Source organism: Cyprinus carpio, chromosome B7, assembly GCF_018340385.1.
Source record: "Cyprinus carpio isolate SPL01 chromosome B7, ASM1834038v1, whole genome shotgun sequence".
NCBI classification, from domain to species: domain Eukaryota; kingdom Metazoa; phylum Chordata; class Actinopteri; order Cypriniformes; family Cyprinidae; genus Cyprinus; species Cyprinus carpio.
The window spans coordinates 37,033,008-37,058,166 of NC_056603.1; the positions used below are offsets into that span (position 1 = coordinate 37,033,008).

The following is a 25,159-nucleotide window of genomic DNA, read 5'->3' on the forward strand; positions in this document are numbered from 1 at the left end:
CTACACAGAAATTGTTGTTTTTTAAATATAATTTTTCTGGGAGAAATTTTTTTTGGTATAAGTGTGAAATTTTGCCGGTGTCTTTTTTGTGTTTTTGCGCACTGTGAGAGAAGAGTGTCGAGGCGAGTATGTGATTTAGATGCGCCAACGCGTCATTTGCTGCAACGCAATCCCAGCCATCCCAATCGCAATCCCATTCCCGGCGTCATGTTCCGTTATTCCTCCATATCAGCCGTTTGACCTACTGAACGGAAGTTGAAGAGCTGCTGCTGATATTATGGACGGAATTCCAAAATGAACTGAAGTTAATTTATTTGAAAAGAAGCGCTGCGCGGTATGTGTTGCATCTTTTATACATATTGCGTTATATGTTAAAATGACTCATTCGTGGTGAATCGTCAGTGTATTGCCAAGAGCTGTTGATAATGTCATGTATCAATTACTGACATAATTTTTTTAAGCAATAGCCTGACTTTATTCTTCATTTAAAACTTTATTCTATTTAAAACACATTTCCCAGTGGATCTATTAAAATTGCTAATGGAATAAATGCCCTTTTATGACATCAAAATAAATATAAGTAATGTAGAAAAATGTAAACGTAAATGTAGAAAAATCTTTCAGAATTTTAAAATGCTTAAAGTTCGCTGTATAGTTTACTTTTATTGCTCAATAGCAAGACCGTATCCCAGTAGTAGATCTGATAAAGATATCAGACTTAAGATAAATAGTATAGTAGTAAAAATAAATGTATAAATAAATAAAAACATTCCTTCAGATTCCTTCATAATTTTTTGACAAGGTTTTAAACTGATAACTGTTTTTTTGTAACATTTGTTTCGAACGTTACATTTACCACACTATATATACTATATATATTACTATATATTTTAAAAGCCCCTGCTGAATGACAGATGCATTTCTAAAAGTACAAATATTGACATCTAGTCTCTAAATTATTATGAGGTTATGAAACTGCATGCATAATAATTATAAGAATGAACCAAATTCTATTTAAATTCATTTTCATTATTTCATTCATTCATTCATTTGGAGTAAATAAATTCATTTGTGTATAGCAAGATATGTCAGCATTCCAAAAGTATTTTTGTCAATTCTAAATCATTTGTTTGCATAAAGAGCTTTAAATCCTTATTTGTAAAATCTTTTTAAACATACTGTTTTATGTGCTGTTGAATCAGGAAGTGGAGTTATGTTTTTCTCTTCAGGTGCGCAGCATTGGTGGACAAGGGCGTGGATGTAGCAATGGTGCTGGATCTGGGTGAGAACTGCATGGAGCAGGCTAATGGAGGAGGGCTCGCAAAGAATGACTCAGAAATGTTAGAACCAGAGCCCAGCACAGAGAAACCCAAACCAGTCAGAGCCAGGACCAGCAGTATCACCCGAAGAGATGAATCGACCCACAATGGGCCTCACACGCAGCCTTGTACCACTTGGGATGGCTGCTCCCAGGTTCAGCGAAGACTCCAGAAGACAGAAGGTAGAAATAAAGGAGAATCTGTGCGGCCAAGGGAACCTTCCAAACCGCCACCTTGTCGAAGACCACTTAGTCTGGAAATAAAACCACAGCGAATTAGAGCAACGCAGCCAGTGCAGAAGGTGATACAGCCACCGTGGCGTAGTGGTGGCCCTTCTCCACCCATGCGAAGCCTAACAAGCCTTAGTTTGGGGTCAGGGAACTGGCTTCGCCGGAGTGAGAGCACCTGCACAATGAACTCCACGACGCCCGCACGTGCTGGCAGGGGTCAAATGAGACCTGCAACCTCCTTGCCACATATTGCCAGGGGTATCACTCCACTTCCTTCACCATCAACACCTCGTGGGCCGTGCCTGCTTGTGGCTCTTCGTCCCGTAAACCTGGAACAGGAGCGTCAGACCTTTTTTCAGTCTAACTATCAGTATGAGCCCCAGTTTGAGTATGCCTCGCCAGAACCTGTCAGTGTTTTGGAGAAGTACAGAGAGGGATCCAGTCTCTTTCTGTCCCAGGTATGCTTTATATAAAAAATACACAAGTTTAGGTCCAGTGAGCCACCTTACTGTCAGTGTCAACTGCAGTCACATTTAAGTTCTGTGAATTATTTCTGTCAATTATTTCAATAAGAAAACATGAGTGGGAACACTCCCCTTATTTAGATATTGCTGTTTTGCCACGTTGACCAACAGAAAGCAGCTTGGTTTGAAAGAGGATTCTGTGTAAGCAGTGCTTCGTACATTACTATAGTATTGACAATAGACAATGGACAATTTTTTGCCCACTAATTTTTTACAGACGTTTCAATAAAGTGACTGCACCTTAAGGTAGCATCTTAACGGAAATAGAAACCTCATAAGTGACCGATTTGGAACACTCTATGTAGGGAGCAACTCTGTGTGCCATATAAATAGCGCATGAGAGACTCCAATTACAGTTGATTTCTGTAGAGTTTAATGTTTGCATGTTGCAAAGCTAATGATGCAATATTCTAATAAGCTTGAAATTATAAAAGTAAAATACAGAATTTTTAATTAGTTTTAACTATTTTTATCTGTAATTTCTATATCTCTCTCCATTTTAATCAGCTTGTCAGTACCTTCTCTGTGCTGCCTTAGGTTTTGAATAAATCAATGTGCCTTGAAAGTATGCATAAATATGCTGCCTATTTGCTTTACGTTGGGAGCGCAGTTATGGTAGCATAAAATGTTGTTTACATTGGCAGCTTGCTATGTTTGATAATCAGTGATATTTTAGTATCATTGACATACTACTTTATTTGTATTAATTTTTATAGTACTCATTTTTATTAAACTTTTTTGTAATTTTGATGTGGTTTCGTCTTTTTTATTAATTCTTTTTTGTCTGTATAGTTTATATATATATTATTTCAGTTTTAGTTATTTTAGTACATCAAGTTTAACTAAATGCTTGCTTGGCAACCATCTGAAATAAAATAAATAAAATATTTATAGAAATATACTTTTTAAAATGTATTTTATTTAATTTCAGTTAATGTCTATTTATTTCATGTAACAAAAATATGTTTTTTTTCCTTTATTGTTTTAATTTTAATTAACTTGAATACCCCTGTTTGGAATATAGCCATAATGTTAAGTCCTGAAACTGTTGCCATTTGTCTCACCTCATGCCTTTTTCTAGGCAGTTGGGATTATGGAGTGTGTGCTGAGGAAGTATGAGACCTATGAAAACTTTGAAGAAGTCACAGGGGGCAGCTTGCTACCGAAGAGTCAAGTGTGGGCAGCCACACGCAAGTATCTACAGAAGGAGCGCTGTGTTGGTGAGGTGTGTGGATATCCCAGTTCAAGTGTCTGTGCTTTAGTGTTTTGAAAAATAACAAAGAAATAGTAATCTCAGATTCTGTCACCAGGTGGTCGTAAGTCTCTCTGATGAGCTTCTGTCCCAAGCAGTTATGATGGTGGAGAGATGTCGACCAACACTAACTATTAATTTGTCAGGAGCACGGCAACACTGGCTTGAGGGCATGCTTAGACACGAGATTGGTATGACCCACACACACTCCAAATTATACATCAAACAGTAATACTAAACCGATTTGTTTTGTCCTAACCAGTCTGACTGTGTCAGGTGACATTTTTTAAGTCATTTCATTCATATTGCTGTTGTGAAGTTCAAGGTAGCCCTACATATACTAAAATCTAATTGGTACAAATCGTGCTTGACATAAGAGAGTGCTGCTGTGAAAATGTTTCCTTGACTAATACCCAGTAGGACTTTTGGATTATGGCAGAAAATAAGCTCTGTGACCAAAAAAAGTTTATGATTTATACACATAAAAGCTAAATGTGGCCCTGGACCACAACACCTTTCATAAGTAGCATGGGTATATTTGTAGCAATAGCCAAAAATACATTGCATGGGTCAAAATTAAAAGATTTGCTTTTATGCCAAAAACCATTTGGATATTAAAGTTTGTCTCCATTTTAATGGAGCATTATATTGTTTAATCAATTACCCCCATGTCGTTCAAAACCCGTAAAAGCTCAGTTCGTCTTTGGAACACAATTTAAGATATTTTGGATGAAAACCGGGAGGCCTATGACTGTCCCATAGACTGCCAAGTAAATAACAGTGTCAAGGTCCATAAAAGGTATGAAAGTCGTCGTCAGAATACTCCATCTGCTATCAGACTTGCAATCTGGGTTTTATGAAGCAACAGGAACACTTTTTGTAAGTCTCTCCATATCAACTTGTGCTGCGTATGCTCTTCTTTATCATCCGCGCCACAAGGATGCGCTGTTTCTACGTGTATTTGGCTTTGAGTTGAAAGAAAACAGCGCATCCTTGTGGCGCGGATGAAACAGAAGAGCATACGCAGCATACGATGATATGGAGAGACACAGAGGAGACTGTTCACAAAGGAATTGTTGAATAAAGTCGTTATTTTTGTTTTCTTCGCTTACAAAAAGTGTTCCCATCGCTTTATAATTGATGTATAAAAATGTACCCTTATGACTGGTTTTGTGGTCCAGTGTCACAAATGTAGGCTATAAACGAACTACACCACACTTGCAAGACTTCAATGTCACTACCATTATGCCTTTGACAACTATTTAAAGTTTTAATCTAAAAAAAAAACATTTACCTCAAAATATGAGTTAGCAAGAATGAGATAATAAGAGGTTGTGAAAGCAGAAAGGGAGTAGTTTTCTGTTTATCAAAATGACGTTTAATGTCCCCAATGACCTCCGTAGTCCCATTTACTATTACTACAGTACAGTCACAGTAACTGTCTTTATTACTATATAGCAACTACCTTTTTCAAGACAATAAAGCTTTAAAAAGGTGTATTACTGATGTATTTTATGTCGTAGAATAAAACATGAAAATATCTTGAGCTTGTGTTAACCACAGACCTTTCAGTTAAAGTTGCTCTATGTAAGATTTTGACTCAACTAAACCATAAAAATACCATAATATTTTTTCAGATTATTAAGAAACATGCTAAGTTAACATACTTGTTTATCTGAAAAACAATGCTACAGTCAGTTATTCTCCTTTGAAAATGTGCATTCCGGTCCGGAATGTCGGTATTTGTTTTGGTTTGTGAAACCTGGCCTCTGCCAGTTTACTCAATTGTATTTCGGCACCCCAGGTTGCCAGTTGGCTGAAAACACAGCATTTCATTTCATTTATCATCAAGTGCACTCGTTCCTGTTTGTGTCATCAATCTGGCAACCTGTGTGTGCCAAGTCTGAGGAGGAGGGGCCGGGTGAAAAAAAACCCTCTCCAATGTTTTGAATTTGGACTGCATTACCTAGTTCAACCACTCGGTGTCAATCCTACATACAGCACCTTTAACCAAAAATGCATTAAAAAAAAAACTTGATTGTAAGATCAAGTGCAAGTGCAAAAATGCTAACTCATTTTTGTTTTCTGGCTTGCAAAAATGTGCCCTTTCTGCAGTATTCTGTATTGTATATTACATATAAGTTATGTTCTGATTGGCTGTCAATGTGTCACATTGTGTAGCATTTTTGCATTTGGTCTTGGCGGGCAAAGCACTTGTTTTTGCTGGGTCACAGCTGGTTAGGACATTGATCTTGCCATGCAAGAAATATTGTATTCTATTAACATTCTTCTGGTTGAATCTAATTGATAACTGACCATTCTTGATGTTAATTTTATAGTTTTTTGTCTACAAATCCTGCCCTTCCAGCAATTTTATGACTTTCACTCCCAGGCACACATTACTTACGGGGTGTGAATAACAGCATGCAGCCATGGGCCACTTCTGTTGGGAGAAAGCAGTTTGGACTGAAACCAGCTAATCCTACTGAAGAGGGGCTTGCTAGTCTTCACAGTGTGTTGCTACGGAAACAGCCCTTCCTGTGGCGAGCTGCCCTGCTATACTATACTGTATACCATGCCACAAACATGAGCTTCAGCCAACTGTTCAGCCATATTGCTCGCTTTGTCCAAGATCCTGCTGTACGCTGGGAATACTGCCTCCGCGCCAAACGAGGACAGACAGATACCTCGAAACCAGGTGAACTAATCGCTAAGAATAGAACTGAGAAACATTTCTAATATGTGATGTGTCACTTTATTACGTTGACTTGAGAAAGCCAGCATTCTCTGATCTATCTATCACTATAAAAGCCTAGCACCTTATTGAGACACACCCATATCTGAAACATGTTAGCAATGAATGTTAGAATGTTAAATTGTCATGTGAAACCCTACAACACATTTTTTGAGATGTTAACATATATGAACAGTTTGCACATCAGTAAAAACAACTTTAGAACTCATGTCTATTATTAAGGTAAAAGTGGTTATTTTTTTTATTTTTTTTTAAGCAATTTCATTCTTCTGGTTCAAAAAGCAAAGTTGAGCCTACGTCATGAAAAGTGACGTATATGCTTTAATCTGGAGTGGTGATTGGCTGCTGTGGCCGGAGAGTACACGTCTATGCAAGGCCGTAACCATGTCTTGAACATTGGGGGGCACCAACTTACAAATACACTGCTGTTCAAAAGTTTGGCATCAGTAAGTTTTTTCAATGTTTTTTAAAGAAATCATTCTAATATGCTGATTTATAATCAGTGTTGGAAAAAGTTGTGCTGCTTCATTGTTTTTTGGGACCTGTGATACTTTTTTCAGGATTCATTGATAAATAAAAAGTTAAAAAGAACAGTGTTTATTCAAAATAGAATTTTTGTGTTACAATATAGACTACTATTCAGAAGTTTGGGGTCAGTAAATTGCTTCTTTCTTTCTTTCTTTCTTTCTTTCTTTTAAAGAAATTAATACTTTTATTCAGCAAGGATGTGTTAAATGGATAAAAACTGATAGTAAAGACATATATAGTTAGAAAAGATTAGCATTTTGAATAAATGCTATTCTTTTTATCCTTTTATTCATCAAAGAATCAAAAAAGAAGTATCAAAGGTTCCAAAAAAAATATTAAGCAGCACAACAGTTTCAACACTTAATAAATCAGCATATTAGAATGATTTCTGAAGGATCATGTGACTCTGAAGCGCTGTCACAGAAAAAAAATATTCTAAACTATATTAAATTAGGAAACCAATATTTAATATTTCACAATATTACTGGTTTATTTCTGTATTTTTGATCAAATAAATAAAGCCTTGATGAGCATAAGAGACTCCAGTAAAAATCATTAAAACTCTACTGATTGTGAATGTAGCCTATATATAAAAAGCTACATTAAGGCGCCACTTGACGCAGAGGCTGTGGTCGCTGGTGGTACATGCTTTCATTGTGAAAGCATGAGCCTCGCCAGTCTTCGCGCACAGATCCCCTTCTTTAATGAAGGCGTTCTCCCCGTTCTACTCTCACGTCTCCTCTCTCCCCCGAGAGAAAGAAACAGCGGAGCAGGAGGGTTCTCACAGTGGGTTCGAGCAGCGAGATGATCCACGTTCTCTGAAGTACAAACATTGCTTGTAAAAGGTGCCGTGGAAACAGTACCTCTAGGGAACAGCGAGTCAGGTTTTTTCAGCTGTTACTTCTTCGTGCAGAAAGAATCGCTGTCTTATGAGAAGGCCATTCAGAATGTTAACTTTAAAACAGACCCTCATGCAGGTTTGTCCCGAGGACTGGTTTCTGACAGTGGATCTGAAAGATGCCTATAAGTACACAGACCTACCATTTGGACTGTCTCTGGCCCCTTGCACTTTTAAGTAGTACATTGACATGGCTCTTTCCCCTCTGAGACAGATGGGAATCCACGTTCTCAATTACCTAGACGATTGGCCAGTTTTAATCAGAACAGAACGGGAACTAATCGTACACTGCTGATCAGCCATCTGGAGTGCCTCGGGTTGAAAATCAACCCACACAAGAGTCAGTTGTTCCTCAGACAGAGAGCGGTCTTTCTGGGGACTGTTATAGACTTGACCCAAATGTGAGTGTGGCTTACGCCAGAACGGTCCCTGCCGATTCAGTGACTGGTGGCATCTTTCAAGCCCAGGACTTTGTGTCCCTTCAGGACTTTCTAGAGAATGCTTGGCCTAATGGCGGCTGCCTCCTCTGTTATTCCTTTAGGCCTGCTTCACATGCGGCCTCTCCAATATTGGCTGAAAGCCCATGTCCCATCCTGTCCTTTTTACAAGAGCTACTGGATAACGGATACAGTACTGGATACTGGAAAGTTTATGTGGCAGCTATCACAGTGAATAATTCCTTCAAAACAGGCCAGTCAGTCGGCAGAAACGACTTGGTTGTTAAGTTCTTGAAGGGTGCCCAGAGATTATATCCTGCTCGCCCTCAGACCGTGCCGACCTGGGACTTATTCATAGAAGGTTTGTTCTGATAAACGATAGTATCATGTATCGACGATAGGCAGAGATATCGCTGAAAGCTGAGGCCTTTGGCAATTTCAAAGACGATATTTGGCTTGTTTCCTATGAATATGTTAAATATATTTTTTCATTAAATAGAAAATATTATGTTCATTATTATTAATAATAATAATAAATGAATTACCATTATTGTGCCCAGCTATAGCCTATTGTTCATGTTAACAGCACCGCATAGTCTAACCTACACTTGCAAGACGCGCACTTGAGTTTTCGGACACTCCATGAACATGTGAACAGTGATGCTGAACATTTATTAATACTAATAGCCTACCTAATAATAGGGTACAATAACAAATTGCTACTATTGTTATTATATAATTAAAATTATAAACTATAACAACAGTCTAATTGGTCCAAACACACAACAGTCAGTCAGGAATTAAAATTAAAAGCAGCTTTATTTCCAACAACTTAATGACAACTTCTTAAGAAGAACAATGAATTAACACGAAATACTGCACTTAGTAGGCCATTCAGTTTAGATTTCTTGTTAAAGTGCAATGACATAGCCTACTTTTATTTCACACAAGGTAGAATAATTTCTGTTATACCATTCAGATATTTATGTCTACAGATTTTTAGCTAAAAAAACAAGCTGGTTTACTCTGACTGGTTTGAGAGGGTTGCGGTGGGGAGTTACTATTTTGCACGCTGCACTGAACACTCGCTCAGATGGAGTTCTGGTAACGGTAATGCTCAGGTATTTTTAAGCTATGTTTGCCATTAAAGGAAACCGGCTTCCATTTTTTTTCCCACCATTCCAGTGGTTTGTCATCACCATCAATAACTTCCTCTTGCAAGTAGGATGTGATCTCCGTTTTTGCTCGGTTGTCTGCGGGGATTGTGGACATAGACTGCTTCACTCTGCCCAGAAGACATCCCAGCGTTTTGGTCCTCTTAGCCGGCTGTATCTCAGCTGCTGCCCTTTCTACTTTCTCTTCCTCCTCCCCCTCCTCTGCTCTGATGCATTCAGGTGGCTTGATTTTATCGTTCCACCATCTCAACCTCTAGCTGACTTTTGACCTCACTCAATATGGTCTCCCTTATAGCGTGGGTCAAGGAGGATGGCTTTGCGCATCAGCTAAGGTGTGTTGTCGTCATATTTCGATTCAAGTTTCTCCAAGATCCCCTTTTTAATTTCTGACATCATCTTTACATCAGCCTCCTCCGCAGCAGAGATGAGACTGTCACGTAATTTTCAGCTGATAAAATATCAGTAAATTCTGTGACAGGCTTTAACCCATCTTTAACAGCCTCTAGTATGGCAATGTCCTGCCAAGTTAGGTTTGGGAATGTGCGACGGCTCTTGTCATTCGCAAAAACTTGTTTGATTACAGAGAGCTGCTCCAGGATTTTTATGACCATGGCATAGGTTGATCCCCAACGAGTTGCACAATCCTACAATAATAATAATAATAATAATAATAATAATAATAATAATAATAATAATAATAATAATAATAATAATAATATAGTTAATGAATAAACAACAACAACAACAATAATAATAATAATAATAAAAAAGAAATATTTGCCTATTAGCTATTAAAGTTTTCATTATTTTCTGTGGAATATTAGGATAGACTAGGTTATATCAAGATATTTGTAGAGAAACATTAAAGCAATGAATTAAGATTTGTTTATTGACTTACCGTTACCAGCATAGTTTGAGGTAGATTGAGTTGTTCCTGCGTCTTACGGAGCTCTCTTCGTCTCTGCCAGCTGTGAGAGAATGCTCCATTAATTGAAAGACAGATTCCAAACGCACGATCAGTTCTTGCCTTTTCCTTTTGCATTGAATAATTCACTGCCACATTCAAGTTATGACCAAACAGTCTAGCCATGGCCATTTGAGCCCTTGTATGGCCGCAACAATATTTGCCCCGTTGTCAGTAGTGACGCAGGAAATTTTTCACGATGGTCTCCCTCGTTTTATTGTACAGATCAGGGATGGCAGTTGTGGTGAAGTACTTGCACCCCGGCAGCTCATACTGTTTGTCAAATGTCTGAAGTAGTTATTTGAAACGTTCCTTTTCAACGGTATGATAGGAAACCATCTCTTTCGCGATATACTTAGAAACAGCTGCCGTGCACTGGGCCCACCTTTCACTGTTTCGTTTGTATTTGGTACTTTTTGCAAAAGCTCCGACGATGGATGGCTGACTTGGATTTTTGTTGACCGCCACTGAAGCTTCTTTTGGTGCTAGTTTAGCAGCCTCAGCGGGGTGGTGAGTACGCAAATGTACAAACAGGTTTGTCGTTTGAGATTCTCTTACAGACACAACTTTTGTGCAAATTTTGCAGATTGCTTGAGTTATGTCCTCAGGCTCGCCTTTGGCATCTGGTTTAAAACCAACAAATTGCCAAATAGGCGATGTGACATTTTCTTGTTAACTCAACATCTTTGCTTTCAGAATTATGGACAACGATTGAAATTTCTGCTGCGTCATTTCCCGAGATAAAAAGTAATATAAATTGAAGTAGATAATTAAATAAGTAAAATACATAGAAAAGTAAATAAATAGCCTAAGTTGATAAATTGTTAAATTAATTTAGAAATTATAAAATTTATGAACAAATTAGTGAACTATTGCACTGCCCTGCCCAAACACGATAATATCATGGATCGGCAATCTCACAGGCTGACGATATGGCGGTCTGAAAATGAAGCATAGTGCCCAACGCTAATCCATAGTCCTGAGGGTCCTAAAGGGCCCGCCTATGAGCCGCTCCATTTGGCCAACTTGCAGCCCATGTCGTTTGAGACTACCCTCCTTTTGGTATTAGCATCTGTCAAGCATTGGGTGACTTGCACTGCCTGTCTGGAGTTTGGGTCTAACGACTGTAAGGTCGTCCTCAAGCCAAGACACAGTTATGTACCTAAGGTGCTCTCAACTCCATTCAGAGCCCAGGTTATTACCCTTCTAATGCTCACCACTGCAGACGGCGTGCAGGGTCCCAATCCACTCTGCCCAGTGAGGGCCCTTAAAAGTGTACATTTAGTGCTCTTTTCAGACAATCAGAGCAGCTGTTTGACTTTCCCGCCAGGATAGTAGATGCTATAGAAGGCTTGCAATGCCCCATGGGGGGAGAGCCCACTCCACCAGAGGAATGGCCTCCTCCTGGGCGTGGTCCAGTGGAATTTCTATAAGTGAGATTTGTGCAGCCGCCAGCTGGTCGTCGCCGTCCACTTTTGCCAGATTCTACAATTTAGACATCCGGATTTTGTCTATTTAGTTTGCTTATTACCCCTGAGTGCGGAAATAGTAATATCTGTAGTCCTCAGCAGTGCTTGGGACTCAGTTTGGCTTATGTTCTTTGGAGTCCTTAATTAAGTGCTCCTAGACTGGTCTCACAGAGCAGGTAGTTTTATATCTGCTTGTAGCATGGCATGATTGGATGCCAGTTACTGACGTAACCTCGATTCCCTGAGATAAGGGAACGAGCATTGTGTCACTTGCCGTGCTACAAGCTGGCGCTCTGAGCCGACTTATATAGGAGCCACACAATTTTAAATGTGAACAGGTGGATCAACAAGAAGCTAATGCATTATAAAAATCTAAATAATTAAGACACTAAGAAATATGTACAGGTGCTGGTCATATAATTAGAATATCACCAAAAAGTTGATTTATTTCACTAATTCCATTCAAAATGTGAAACTTGTATATTATATTTATTCATTACACACAGACTGATATATTTCAAATGTTTATTTCTTTTAATTTTGATGTTTATAACTGACAACTAAGGAAAATCCCAAATTCAGTATCTCAGAAAATTAGAATATCATGAAAAGGTTCAATATTGAAGACACCTGGTGCCACACTCTAATCAGCTAATTAACTCAAAACACCTGCAAAGCCTTTAAATGGTCTCTCAGTCTAGTTCTGTAGGCTACACAATCATGGGGAAGACTGCTGACTTGACAGTTGTACAAAAGATGACCATTGACACCTTGCACAAGGAGGGCAAGACACAAAAGGTCATTGCAAAAGAGGCTGGCTGTTCACAGAGCTCTGTGTCCAAGCACATTAATAGAGAGGCGAAGGGAAGGGAAAAGATGTTGTAGAAAAAAGTGTACAAGCAATAGGGATAACCGCACCTGGAGAGGATTGTGAAACAAAACCCATTCAAAAATGTGGGGGAGATTCACAAAGAGTGGACTACAGCTGGAGTCAGTGCTTCAAGAACCACTATGCACAGACGTTTGGAAGACATGGGTTTCAGCTGTCGCATTCCTTGTGTCAAGCCATTCTTGAACAACAGACAGCGTCAGAAGTGTCTCCCTTCAAAAAGGACTGGACTGCTGCTGAGTGGTCCAAAGATATGTTCTCTGATGAAAGTAAATTTTGCATTTCCTTTGGATATCAAGGTCCCAGTGTCTGGAGGAAGAGAGGAGAGGCACACAATCCACATTGCTTGAGGTCCAGTGTAAAGTTTCCACGGTCAGTGATGGTTTGCGGTGCCATGTCATCTGCTGGTGTTGGTCCACTGTGTTTTCTGAGGTCCAAGGTCAAGACAGCCATATACCAGGAAGTTTTAGAGCACTTCATGCTTCCTGCTGCTGACCAACTTTATGGAGATGCAGATTTCATTTTCCAACAGCACTTGGCACTTGCACACAGTGCCAAAGCTACCAGTACCTGGTTTAAGGACCATGGTATCCCTGTTCTTAATCGGCCAGCAAACTCGCCTGACCTTAACCCCATAGAAAATCTATGGGGTATTGGGAAGAGGAAGATGCGATATGCCAGACCCGAATATGCGATATGCCAGACCAGAATGCAGAAGAGCTGAAGGCCACTATCAGAGCAACCTGGGCTCTCATAACACCTGTGCAGTGCCACAGACTGATTGACTCCATGCCACGCCGCATTGCTGCAGTAATTCAGGCAAAAGGAGTCCAACTAAGTATTGAGTGCTGTACATGCTCATACTTTTCATTTTCATACTTTTTAGTTGGCCAAGATTTCTAAAAATCCTTTCTTTGTATTGGTCTTAAGTTATATTCTAATTTTCTGAGATACTGAATTTGGGATTTTCCTTAGTTGTCAGTTATAATTATCAAAATTAAAAGAAATAAACATTTGAAATATATCAGTCTGTTTGTAATGACTGAATATAATATACAAGTTTCACTTTTTTGAATGGAATTAGTGAAATAAATCAACTTTTTGATGATATTCTAATTATAATATAATATAATAATTGATACGTTTGACTCATCCTGTTTTTTAAAGAATGATCCCTTTTTTTAAAGACTGAAGGTCTTTAAAGATCTTAAATTTGATTTTAAAAATACTGCAGATTCCTGGCTATATTATTGTACCATTTGGAACAACTGTCTTTTGAATAAGCCCTTTTTAACTGTCCTCTTAGGTTGTTTTGAGAATGTTCAGTAGGCAACTAATAAAAAAATAGGACCCCTGTACATTTATTTGTTGCAAATTTACAGAGAGTGGTTTTTGTTGGCTTGTTGGGGTAATATTGCTGTCATCTGACAACAAAGTTTACCTTCTGAACTAGCATAACTGCAAAAGTTTTATAGTTAATAAAATCTTTAAAAACAAATTGATATTTTATACTTTAATTTCCGTCAATAAAAAGGAAATTGATTAAGACAGTGTGTAAAAGGTTTGTGGACATGGAATAGTAAACTGGCCCCTTGGTATAAAGGAGAAAAAATGCTGGCCCTCGTCACTATCAAAGTTGCCTATCCCTGATCTAGTTTTATACTGCCTCTCTGTATTTGTAGTATAAATGTTTTTTTGCATATGTGTGTGTATACAGGTTGCTTCAGTAAAGATCAGGTCTACCTTGATGGAATTTTAAGGATTTTACGCCACAGGAGGAACATTGATTTTAAGATATTAACTGCTCTTGGCAAGGTAGGTCCTATTCACACTCATTTTTTTAAAATAATATATTTTTTTTCAGTGAATCTATTCAGTTAATAATGAATATACATACCAATTTATGTAATTCCTGTTTTGAAGGTTTCCTATGAAGATGTGGACAGACTTCGACATTTGGCTGTCCTAAATGGAACTAGGATTCCTCACTTCATGCAGGATGAAGAACGTTATCTTCAACACCTCGACCACATTGTCACAGTGAATGAACTGAGTGATGCAGAGCTTCAAGAGCTCATTCCATGAAGAGTTGCAAAAAATGTATCAAAACCATTCAATTTTCCCAGGCCAAAAAACGGTGTCTGCAAAACTGTGATTTTACAAACAACTGATTGATATAATTTTGGATGGTTTTTCATGAAAACGCGATCCATGATGATCAACCATAAAAAGTATTACAAACAGCATGGTTGTGTCCAATGATGGATGTGGTAATTTGCTACATTAAGTGCCATACTCAGTAAGTCTGTTTACAAATACAAATGATTGTGTTTTTAAACCATATGACTCAGGCATGAAAGACATGTTTGAATTCTTGCAAACCCGTTATGTTCGGAATGGCATACTACCATACTCGTACCAATTTTTTTAATATACTGTGCACAGTATGCAAATTTTCTGAATACATGAATTATGTAGTACATTATGCCAAAGTGTGCAGTACTGTAATGCAGTGGGCTTGACTTGACCTTGTGTTTCAAGTGTTACAACTGAACCAAAAGCGGTATCAACCGTCATTTCTCTCTCAATTGATTAGCTGATCAGACTGAACAAAATAAGGAATGCTAAATAATTGTATTTCAGAGTTGACAGTTGGATGTTGTATGGATTTTAACATGCATCATAGACAACAGAAAATTGCTTTGTATACTGTTTTTAATAAACTACATTGTATGCGGTACAGTAGTATTCCATTCCGAACACCACCATATTCATGAGAAGCTGAAAGAAGGTCATGTAGCATTTTAACTGCACTCGTAATGTAATGGGCACATCCCATCATGCCAAATAATATCACACAAGGCAGAGCTATTTGAGTACTAAATCAAATGAATTACCCTGACAGTATTTATATGAGGTTTCGCACGTGAACTTATGAACACCATATAGTGTGCTTCTACTAGTCTTTCAGTTTCTCTATTATTTATTATATGTTTACCTCTTGTATTCATGCAAAACACTGAATGTCTGTGGTATTAGCTTTATACACAAGTAGCAAATGCATTTTTTCTTTAACTTAGTATAGCAAGCAATGCAAAAAGACACCAAGGCCGACTCAGTTTAATGAAGTGTTCATTGAGAATCTGACGAAAAAGAAAATTACACTAATGAAAAAATTGCCCTCTTTGGCACAATTTTTTCCTCATCAGGGCTTATGAAATGCCAGTACTCTATCTAGAGATAATCAGTGTTCTTCTGAGAGCACCCTTGGTGGTCTTTATTACCTGTGCTAATGTGATGTGACACCTTTGTAGGAGAGTTGCCACTGCAACCTCTGCTTTTTGTACCTGTTTAAAGCAGTCCAGCTGGCCGGCTTCCTCACTGTGCATATTAAGATTGTGATGGACTCAGGAAGAAAAAAATTGGAGGTCATGTGGATGTGCCTTATATGGGTTCCAAACTCATGCGTCATGTCATAGCTTCACGCTATATGCTTGAAATCACATATCCATTTGTATTTATTATCATTGTCAGTACTGCACGAAAATTACACACTTCACAATAAGTTGCTGTTATCTCATTAAAATTGTACACTGAAGTCCCTAAAATCATTGTCTGAGCGCTGATATTTAAAGACTAAATATGTTGTGAAGCACGTCATAATTAAAGAAACAGTTCACCTAAAAATGAATATTTGCTGAAGATGATGTGTGTTTCTTCATCAGAACAGATATGGAGGAATTTAACATCACATCACTTGCTCACCAGTGAATCCTCTTGCAGTGAATGGGTGCCGTCAGAATCAAACAGTTGCTGCTAACATTACAATAATCCACAAGTAATCCACAGGAGTCCAGTCCATCAATTAACATCCTATGAACTAAAAAGCTTTTTGTTTGTTCGAAATCCATTGTTTGTTTTTAAATTAAAACCTGTCTCCAGCTAAAATACGAGACCTCTACCCATAATGCTTTTTTATATATATATATAGCTTAGAACTCATTGTGTGTGAATCGGGAGAGAAATATGCATGTATGATGAACCGTTTAGTTTAGAAAAGTTTAGTTTAAGACTTTTTAAGTGTGAAAGATGTGTTTTTTTTAAAAAGATTTTTTCTTTTCAAGAGTTTTTTGTGTGGTGTCGCATATAAATATGTATTTTTGTTTACATGTGATGATTTTATCAACTGTTTGGACTCTCATTCTGACGGCACCCGTTTACTTTAGAGGATCCATTTGTGAGCAAATGATGTAAAGCTAAGTTTCTCAAAATATGCTCAGACGAAGAAAAAAAAATATCTTCAACAAATGTTGTATTCCTTTAAATTGTCACTGTATTTTAATACATTTTATTATTTATTAACAATATATATTAATATTTCTATTCATTAAATTGACAGTAATTCATAATATGACCATATTTGTCTTTCACGTAATCATTCACAGCTGATTATCACTAATAACTCGCACTAAAAATGGTGGTGAAAAAACATGAGACGGATTAAAAACGGTTTCATTTAATATATCTTATTTTCAATAAATTGCAGTAAAGCCTCCATACCTGACAATACTATAGTTTATAATCTGAGCTCATATCAGCAGGGCAAGTCATTGAACAACACAATCTTCCAGTACACAACACAACCAGGATCGGGAACCCCCATCAGTAATCAACAGCCTGAGAATCATGGGGAAAGAGCAGGCATTCTTTCCCAGTCATAATATCATAGCTTAATTCAGTGTTGTTCCAAAAATGAAATGGAGACGTCCAACTCAAAAGGGGAGAGATGGGGGAATAATACCAGTAGGGTACCTAGATAACGATGGCAAGCAGCACTAATACAAAGTGAATGTAGGAGAGGGACAACAGCCCGTTGTGTTCATTCTGTACAAGTCTTGTGTTGCTTAACTTCTTGCTCCAGTAAACTGAAGCTTCACACCTGAAAGGCAGCATGTCTCTGCACGACATGTTGAGGTAAAAAGGTTTTCCTAGAAGAAAGATTCAAAAGAATGAATGAAAGAAATTATTAAAGACAATTAAATATTTTTAGACAAGTCAAAAATACAGCAGCGTACTGAATTTGTGAGTACATCCTGTACCTGCTTTTAGCCCATCATGTTGTGGTTGAGCTGCTTATTGCCAGTGCGCCTTCTGAGTTTGACAGAGGCTGTCCCTTCAGCACAGGATCTATAGAGGAATGTCAGATTCCATGTCAAATGATTTCACTTAGACAGGATGCAAAAAATTGGAATAATTAGGATTGTTTGGTAACACTTTAATTAAAGCCTTAATGTATAATGTACTATAAAGGTAGTTTTAATGCATTAATTATGCCTTGTAATGCTCCTTACAATGCATTGTACAATCTCATGAATAATTGTGTTAATTGTGTGCGTGTTAATACCACAGTTAATACATTATAACACATATCAATTCATTGTTACACTATGCATTTTAAATTTGGCTATAATTATTTATGACAACATATAATGTATTGCATCACACATGATGAAAAAATATAATGCGTTATACACACAAATGAAACACTGGGCCAAAGGCTGAATATTGATTTCGAATATCTTTTTTCCCCTCATGTATTTTGCCAATTTTTTTCACCTTTGCAAAAATTTAATTGCCAAAATGTGCTTTTTACAGTTTTGTCTTGCTTTAAAGAAAAAAATTATTACAAAACAATTTACAATGAACATCTTTTTACATTCAAGCAGACATTACATATTATACCATCAGACATTATACCAAAGCACAGTTTATCTTAAAATTAATAAGTTCGTAAAATAATATTTTTGGGCCATTTTTGAGACCCCCTTCTTGAATCAACATTTTTTTTTTTTTTTTTTTTTTTTTTTTACAAATAAATGCAGCCTTGCTGAGCAGAAGAAAATTCTTTTAAACATTAGAAAATATTACAGATCCCAATCTGAACACTGTGTGAATGTGATGATAAATGTAGAGTTGTTGTAATTATTATCATCATTATTATTGTCTTACTTTTTATTTTATTTTACAGAACAACAGTAAAATTCTTGCTTTTTCTCAGCTTTTATTTTGGCAGAAACCCACAGGAAGACCTCAGTGCTTGCGACAACAGCAGATCTCTAAATGATTCTCGTTACGAATTTGGAAAGATGTTTGTCACACGGATCACATTTACATATGCCTTGTAAAAATTCATAAAAATGTTAGAGCAACTGACAAGTAATACTGTTTCAGCACAGATTTTCCTCGTACTTTAGACTTTGAACGCTGGTTCCGCGAGTTCATGCAGCACTGTTAGAATACATGTAATTTGTGTATGTATTAGAAAACAACATTCTGCAGTATATTTACTAATCGTTAGAGGCAATTTTACAATTTCAATCATAATACAGTAACCAACAACAACCACCACCCCTTCCTCTTCTCATCGAAGACATGCAGTTGCAGTTCTAAGACATCTCTCGCTGTCGGTGCTTGTAATGATTTGTTGTCTCTGACAGTTTTAAATTCTGCCTTCCACACTGCCAACATGTTTGCTGCATTAGTGCACATCTCTATTTAATCACGTCAGATCATTGTTCGGTACAATTTATTTGCTCTTTTCGCTTTTACAATAAAGGCTTTAAGTAAAGTGTTTTTTAAGTCTCTTATCCTCACCAAGGCTTTTTATTTATTTGACCAAAATACAGTAAGAACAGAAATACTGTAAAATATTATTGCATTTTAAACTAAATGATTTCTATTTGAATATATTGTCAAATGTAATTTATTCCTGAGATTAATTTTCAGCAGAACGTTCTGAAGGATCATGTGACATCCTGTTACATCAGTCTACACAGTGTCACATGATCCTTCAGAAATCATTCTAATGTGCTAATTTGGTGCTCAATTATTAAGAATTGTTTTAAATTGACACTGAAATCTTTTGTAACATCATAAAATACTTTTACAGCCACTTTTGATCCATTTCAATTTCCACAACAATTTTAAGTAGTCTTTCGCATTGATTATAATAAAAATAATAGTTTCTTGAGCACCAAACCACCATATTATAATGATTTTTAAAAGATAATGTGGCACTGCAAACTAGAGTAATGGCTGCTGAAAATTCAGCTTTATAAACTACATTTTAAAATATATTGAAATAAATGTACTTAAGTAGAAAATGTTTCTTTTAAATTGTAAATTATTATATTTCACAATATTACTATATTTTTTGATCAAATAAATGCAGCCTTGGTGAGACTTATTTCAAAATCATAAAAAAATAAAAAAAATTATTCCAAACTCGAAAGTGAATATAATAATAAAAAATAACTTGAGAAATAAATTAAATCAGATAAGCAGATAAGGAAAGCTGGCTCACAAAAGTAGGGGTGTTCCATGGCCTCTTGGGCAGTCAGTCTCTGTTGATGATCATAACGCAGAAGTTTATCCAGCAAATCCAGAGCTTCTGGGCTCACCAAGTGCTGATTCTCTGGCTGAACAAAGTTCTCCCAGCGCTTACGGGTCTGCCTGAAGATGTTTGCAGTTTCAATATGAAACCATTTAAAAATCAATATGTAGAATTCACTAAAATATTGTACAAAGATCCTTCAAAACGGACTAATCACGAATTAGAAAATCACTGTCAATAATTCACAGACTCACTGGCCAAGCAGATCTTTGAATCGTGTGTCCAGCTCAATGTGATACTTGTTCAGGTAGCTGAATAGCTCTTCTGTTCCAAGAACCTTGGCAATTCTGACCAACTGAAGGAAAGATTCTGCTGTTAGCATACTGAATATGTTAAGACTACATATTGCAATATTTTTACAAAAGAATGAAAAGTCATACCTGGTCATAGTTGTCTTGACCATGGAAAAATGGCTCTTTCTGGAAGATCATACTGGCTAACATACAGCCTAAGCTCCACATGTCCAAACTGTAGTCATACATCTGCAAATCATTTGGGAGACTTAACTGCAATGCATGATGGTAATGTTGAAATAAGTTAACTCCATTTAACTGGCTCCTAAAATCTGGTCTTGTCTGTTCAACAAAAACCTTTTGGGAGCTAATTGTTTCTCATGGGAACATCTGTAAAAATAAGTCTGCCTGGCACCTCAGTGATAAAACTCTTGAATTCAGATGGCGATTTATTATCCATAATGGAGGAGTGAGTTCTGTGATCCTGCAAACCTGGGAACACGCCGCTCAAATGGTCAGTCACATGATTGTCAGCTGTAAACAGCTGTCGCTATTTGATTGGACAATGAAAAAAAGGTATATTTTATTGAATAATTACAATAAAGATTTTTTAATTTAATACATAATATCCTATTCATTATTTGCTTATTTAAATATTACAGGAAGCTTGACACTCTATAGTTTAAATGATTTTCTGTGTCTTGCATTTTCTTTCAAAATGATGAATGTCATTTTTAAGATCAGGAAATTTACGTAAGGTAAACATTTGACCCATTTTACACACACACACACACACACACACACACACACACACACACACACACACACACACACACACACACACACACTTAATCTATGTACCGTACATAAATATTTTAAAGATGTACTGCATACTGTAATGGTTAATTTCAAAAGTTTAAGAGTTTCCAGCTTTTCGGTAATAAATGTTCATATTTAAAAAGCATGTACATTTCCTTGCTTGGCAGTGGTCAAAAAGGATTTTAAAAAATGACTTTTTTTAACCTCAGAGATATGGATTCAGATGGCAATTTAAATACCACACAACCTTGGTGTTTTCAAAAACTTGGCTGGGAATTCTCATGTGGGTGGTGGGAGAAAAACAACAAAATTCTGCATTTAGATGGCAATAAAACCCTTAGCAATTGTAAAATTGCCTTACATCCCCATGAGAAACAATTACTGTCTGAATAAGGCTTAACACATGACACTGTAAAATACGTAATGATTACAAAAGGGAGATATTTCAGGAGCTATTCATGTAGAAAAATCACATTAACTTGGCTGCCCCCCCCCCCAAAAAAAAAAAAAAAAAATGTATGGACAGACAACCATTATAAGACACAACATACCTGATAGTCAACCAGCAGTTCTGGTCCCTTATATGATCTTGAGGCGACCCTTACATTGTATTCCTGCACGGGATGGTAGAACTCAGCAAGACCCCAATCTATTAGCCGCAACTACACCAGGTTCAAATAAAAAGAAAAAAACACATACATCAGCTCACCAACATTGATCTGCAGTCAATAGCAAGGAACACATTCAAAAACGAATCCACAATGCTGTTATCGCTCTTCACCTTTCTCATTTGGTGGTCTATCATGACATTATGAGGTTTGACATCCCGATGCATGATGCCCATGCTATGAGAGTAGTCCAGTGCCTGCACAGAGACAAAGCAGACACGCATAACGCACTCTACTGTTCTAAATAAATGACAATGTAATCTTATTTCAGCTACATCACAGCATTCTTACCTTTAGAAGTTCATACAAGTAGAACCGGATATCAAAGTCTGTTAGTCTCTGATAGAGATCCTACAAATCGGAAAACATCATGAGAGATATTAAATGCTGCATATTTCAGTTTATCTCCTTTTACTGATGATATCCAAATATAAAAAGTGCTAAGACAAGTCTTAGTTAGCCTAATGCAGTACATATATACAGTACACAATACATACATACATACATATATATATATATATATATAAAATAAGAGGTACCTTGAAGTCTGTGTTATTGATGTACTCAAACACAAGGGCTGGCGTTCTAGACTGTTGAATACCAAATGAAAAAGAAAAAGAATACAAAAAAGCGTTAAAAAATATATATAACATAAAGATGGAATGCATACATACAGTAGACACTGCCGGTTGGTTTACCTATTTTGACACAAATTAACCCTAATTTAGAAGCAGTTATGGATAACACTAGATAACTGGATAATAAATCTGCCAGTTCTGGGATTGATTTAAATATGATACGATGTGTTAAATGGAACTGATTGGTACTACACTGTTAGCTGTAGATAAAAGTTAGGAAAAATATTTAAAACATATTGCTAATGTCACAAAATGCAATCCTATACAAATTTGCAGACAGTTTCTGTGTGGGCCTACTGACAACATAAATTATCTTTTTTTTTGTATATGTTACGACTTATTTAGCAAAAACAGAATTCTGTAGGAAACAGCTGCATATATTACTAGAGCTAAATTTACCACAGGATCCTTCACTGTGTCTACAAGACGAATGATGTTGGTTCCTCCTCTTAAGTTCTCCAGAATTTTGATCTCACGCTTAATCTTCTTCTTTTTAACAGGCTGCAAAAGTAAAGCAAAAATTAAAAAGTTAGCTCAGCCAAGATTGAAAATGACACACACACACACAAAAATAAAAAGCTGTTCCATCTTTGTTCATTTTATCTTTTCATCTCGATCATCTCTGAAACACAATTAATTTTTGTACAACCACTGGAAGTCCACGTAATGTAAAAGTAAAAGCAATCCATGTGAACTGAGCGGTTTCATCAAAGTCTTCCATTTCATAAGACAAATAGATTTAATTTAAGCCTTTATACACATATAAACATTGACCAACGCACATTCATAAAGCACATTAAATAGGGTCAACTCAACCGTGCATCCTTGCGACGCAAAAACAAACATCACCGGCTCCTGCACTTCAAGCAAGCATGTTTGAGCCTGTGTTCACCATATTTAATGTGCTCTATGTACTGTATGTATATGTACATTTATGACAGACTTTTAGATCTTTCAAAAAAGTCTAGATGGTGTTTGGGGAATGAAATGAAGAGAGTAAATGATGACAAAATCATTTTTGGGTGAACCTGATTTCTTTAAAACAAACAAACAAACTTCTACCTGATGCTCAGTGAGAGACCATGCATTCTTACCTTCAGGATTTTAACAACTACTCTGTCATTGCTGTTGATGTTGATGGCCTCAAACACTTCACTGTATTTGCCTCTTCCAAGCTTTCGGACAAGCTGGTAGTCATCCTGGTTGCTGAATAAGACACAGGAAGCAATAAATAAATACAAATTAGCATTTTTGTCAACACACTACTATGCTTTTTACCATTCTATTTCCATTGAAACACTGTAGCATTGTTCATTTTGTTTTATTTTTCCAAAGAAATCATGCTAAAATAACATCTGCACCTCCAGCTAGGCACATGTGCTTCATAGTCCCAGTACTCCTTGCTCTTCACAGTGTTGGCATCAGCATACACCCGTGCTTTGCTGCTCACCGGACCGGGCATGGCGCGCTTGGCCAGTCGATCCGCCTTCCCTCCACCTACTACTACGAGACGCTCCAAGCGATTGAGAAAATTCGACCGCCTCTGCTGTGAAATACCGCAGAAAGTATTTTGGTAGCGTAAAACACCGTAACAAGCCGCTTCAATGCGATCTCTCGCGAGCAATTGTGATTGACAGCTGCTCAGCAGCGGCGCGCATGACCTCGCGCTGACGCTCGCGCCACTAAAAGCCAAAGCAAAAAGCAGAAGGCGTCCAAAACGCTGCAGAAACCAGTTTATTCTCTTTCGGAACGCCAGCTTATTAAAAAAAATAAAATTTAGGATTTCATGATGCGCGTCGGACAGCTCAATAAGACGTGTCTGTTTGTAAACACATTTAAATATAAATAATATATAACAAGATCGTAATATATGAATATGCGATTGCCTGTCGCAGCCCTCGTATTTTGCATGTAACGTTAAATAAATAGCTATGCAAGAGGAGGGGAATGAAAAATATGTAATTGAAGCACCGACCTGTCAAGCGCGCTGAATGTCGCTACGCGGTAAAGCGTAACATAAACAACGCGAAGCGGTCGAAATGTCGAGTTGATCGATTGTCTCTGGAAATGAACAGCGTTTGAGCATCACTGTTTGTTATAGTATTCATTACAGCAGTCTCACTTTAATAGCGTTCGCTCCGGATAAACGCGCTAAGCTAGCGATAGCGATGGATGGGTTTAACTGGCCACTACAACTTCAACCCACACACGGCTTCAGATGTCCGATTAATCTTCAAATGGACTGTCTCAATTCCTCCCATTGAGCCACCAATTAGATTCAGTAAGCTATCGAGGGAACCGCCGACAGGTAGGCGGATATCACCCCTAGGATAGCACTCCTGCCGATTTTTGCGATCGCATATGGAGTCACCGGAAATACTATGTGCACTTCCGGTACTTTTTTTTTTTTTTTTTTTTTCAAAATAAAAGCGTGGAACCTTAAACAGCAGTTTTTCTGCTTTAACAATTATATTTCTATAATTTATTTGTAGTGATTGTAAGATGTACATGTGCATCATTTTCCTAAATAGATATTTTACCAATGTTTTTTGTTAAAAATTATGTAGGAAAAGTAATAGATTAATTTATGACAAGAGCGCACCCTCAAAAAAACCTTCATCATAACAGGAGTTCTGACCTTGTCAAAAAAAAAATAAAATAAGTCTCCTTTGTTGCCTTTTTCTCGGTCACACTTTAGAAATAATCAGAAACGATATATCAACTGAAAACTTAAAATCTCAAAATTCATCCTTTAAAACCTATTTTAAAATCAGACACTGCATTACTACGAAAATGGTACATCAATATCATGTTATAAAATGTTTTTGTTTCATGAATTTTAAACATTTTTGTTTTGAAAGTGCACTTTCAAATCTATGTTCAAAAATGTGAGTGACAGTTAAGGGGT

At 37.0% G+C, this 25,159-nt stretch overlaps 2 protein-coding genes across 3 annotated transcripts; one reads left to right on the plus strand and one right to left on the minus strand.

Annotated features, from left to right (window-relative positions):
• The first annotated feature begins 153 nt into the window (after nt 1-153).
• LOC109050094 (uncharacterized protein KIAA0895-like) lies at nt 154-16,043 on the plus strand. Its single transcript, XM_042728505.1, has 7 exons — nt 154-334; nt 1,230-2,007; nt 3,155-3,298; nt 3,384-3,516; nt 5,718-6,023; nt 14,158-14,255; nt 14,364-16,043. Exons 2-7 carry the CDS (start codon nt 1,267-1,269, stop codon nt 14,523-14,525), a joined length of 1,584 nt encoding a protein of 527 aa, XP_042584439.1. The 5' UTR covers nt 154-334; nt 1,230-1,266; the 3' UTR covers nt 14,526-16,043.
• Nucleotides 16,044-16,940: 897 nt separating this feature from the next.
• Nucleotides 16,941-24,637, minus strand: csnk2a2a (casein kinase 2, alpha prime polypeptide a). Of its 2 annotated transcripts, none has more exons than XM_042728506.1 (12): nt 23,613-24,637; nt 23,346-23,457; nt 22,651-22,752; nt 22,153-22,203; nt 21,905-21,964; nt 21,727-21,810; nt 21,497-21,607; nt 20,274-20,375; nt 20,088-20,188; nt 19,804-19,952; nt 17,540-17,627; nt 16,941-17,428 (listed from the first exon to the last, which is right to left on the minus strand). In XM_042728506.1, exons 1-11 carry the CDS (start codon nt 23,711-23,713, stop codon nt 17,554-17,556), a joined length of 1,047 nt encoding a protein of 348 aa, XP_042584440.1. In that variant the 5' UTR covers nt 23,714-24,637; the 3' UTR covers nt 16,941-17,428; nt 17,540-17,553. The 2 variants fall into 2 exon arrangements, with proteins under 2 accessions (XP_042584440.1, XP_042584441.1); XM_042728507.1 differs by having other exon boundaries at nt 17,520-17,627.
• Nucleotides 24,638-25,159: the final 522 nt, after the last annotated feature.

Coding starts and splice junctions, on each gene's coding strand:
- LOC109050094 (XM_042728505.1), top strand. CDS start 1,267: ATGGTGCTGGATCTGGGTGAGAACTGCATGGAGCAGGCTAATGGAGGA. Junction 6,024..14,157: donor GACAGATACCTCGAAACCAG/GTGAACTAATCG, acceptor GTGTGTATACAG/GTTGCTTCAGTAAAGATCAG. Junction 14,256..14,363: donor TATTAACTGCTCTTGGCAAG/GTAGGTCCTATT, acceptor CCTGTTTTGAAG/GTTTCCTATGAAGATGTGGA.
- csnk2a2a (XM_042728506.1), bottom strand. CDS start 23,713: ATGCCCGGTCCGGTGAGCAGCAAAGCACGGGTGTATGCTGATGCCAAC. Junction 21,811..21,904: donor ACTTGTATGAACTTCTAAAG/GTAAGAATGCTG, acceptor GTCTCTGTGCAG/GCACTGGACTACTCTCATAG. Junction 20,189..20,273: donor GTCAAGACAACTATGACCAG/GTATGACTTTTC, acceptor TCTTTCCTTCAG/TTGGTCAGAATTGCCAAGGT.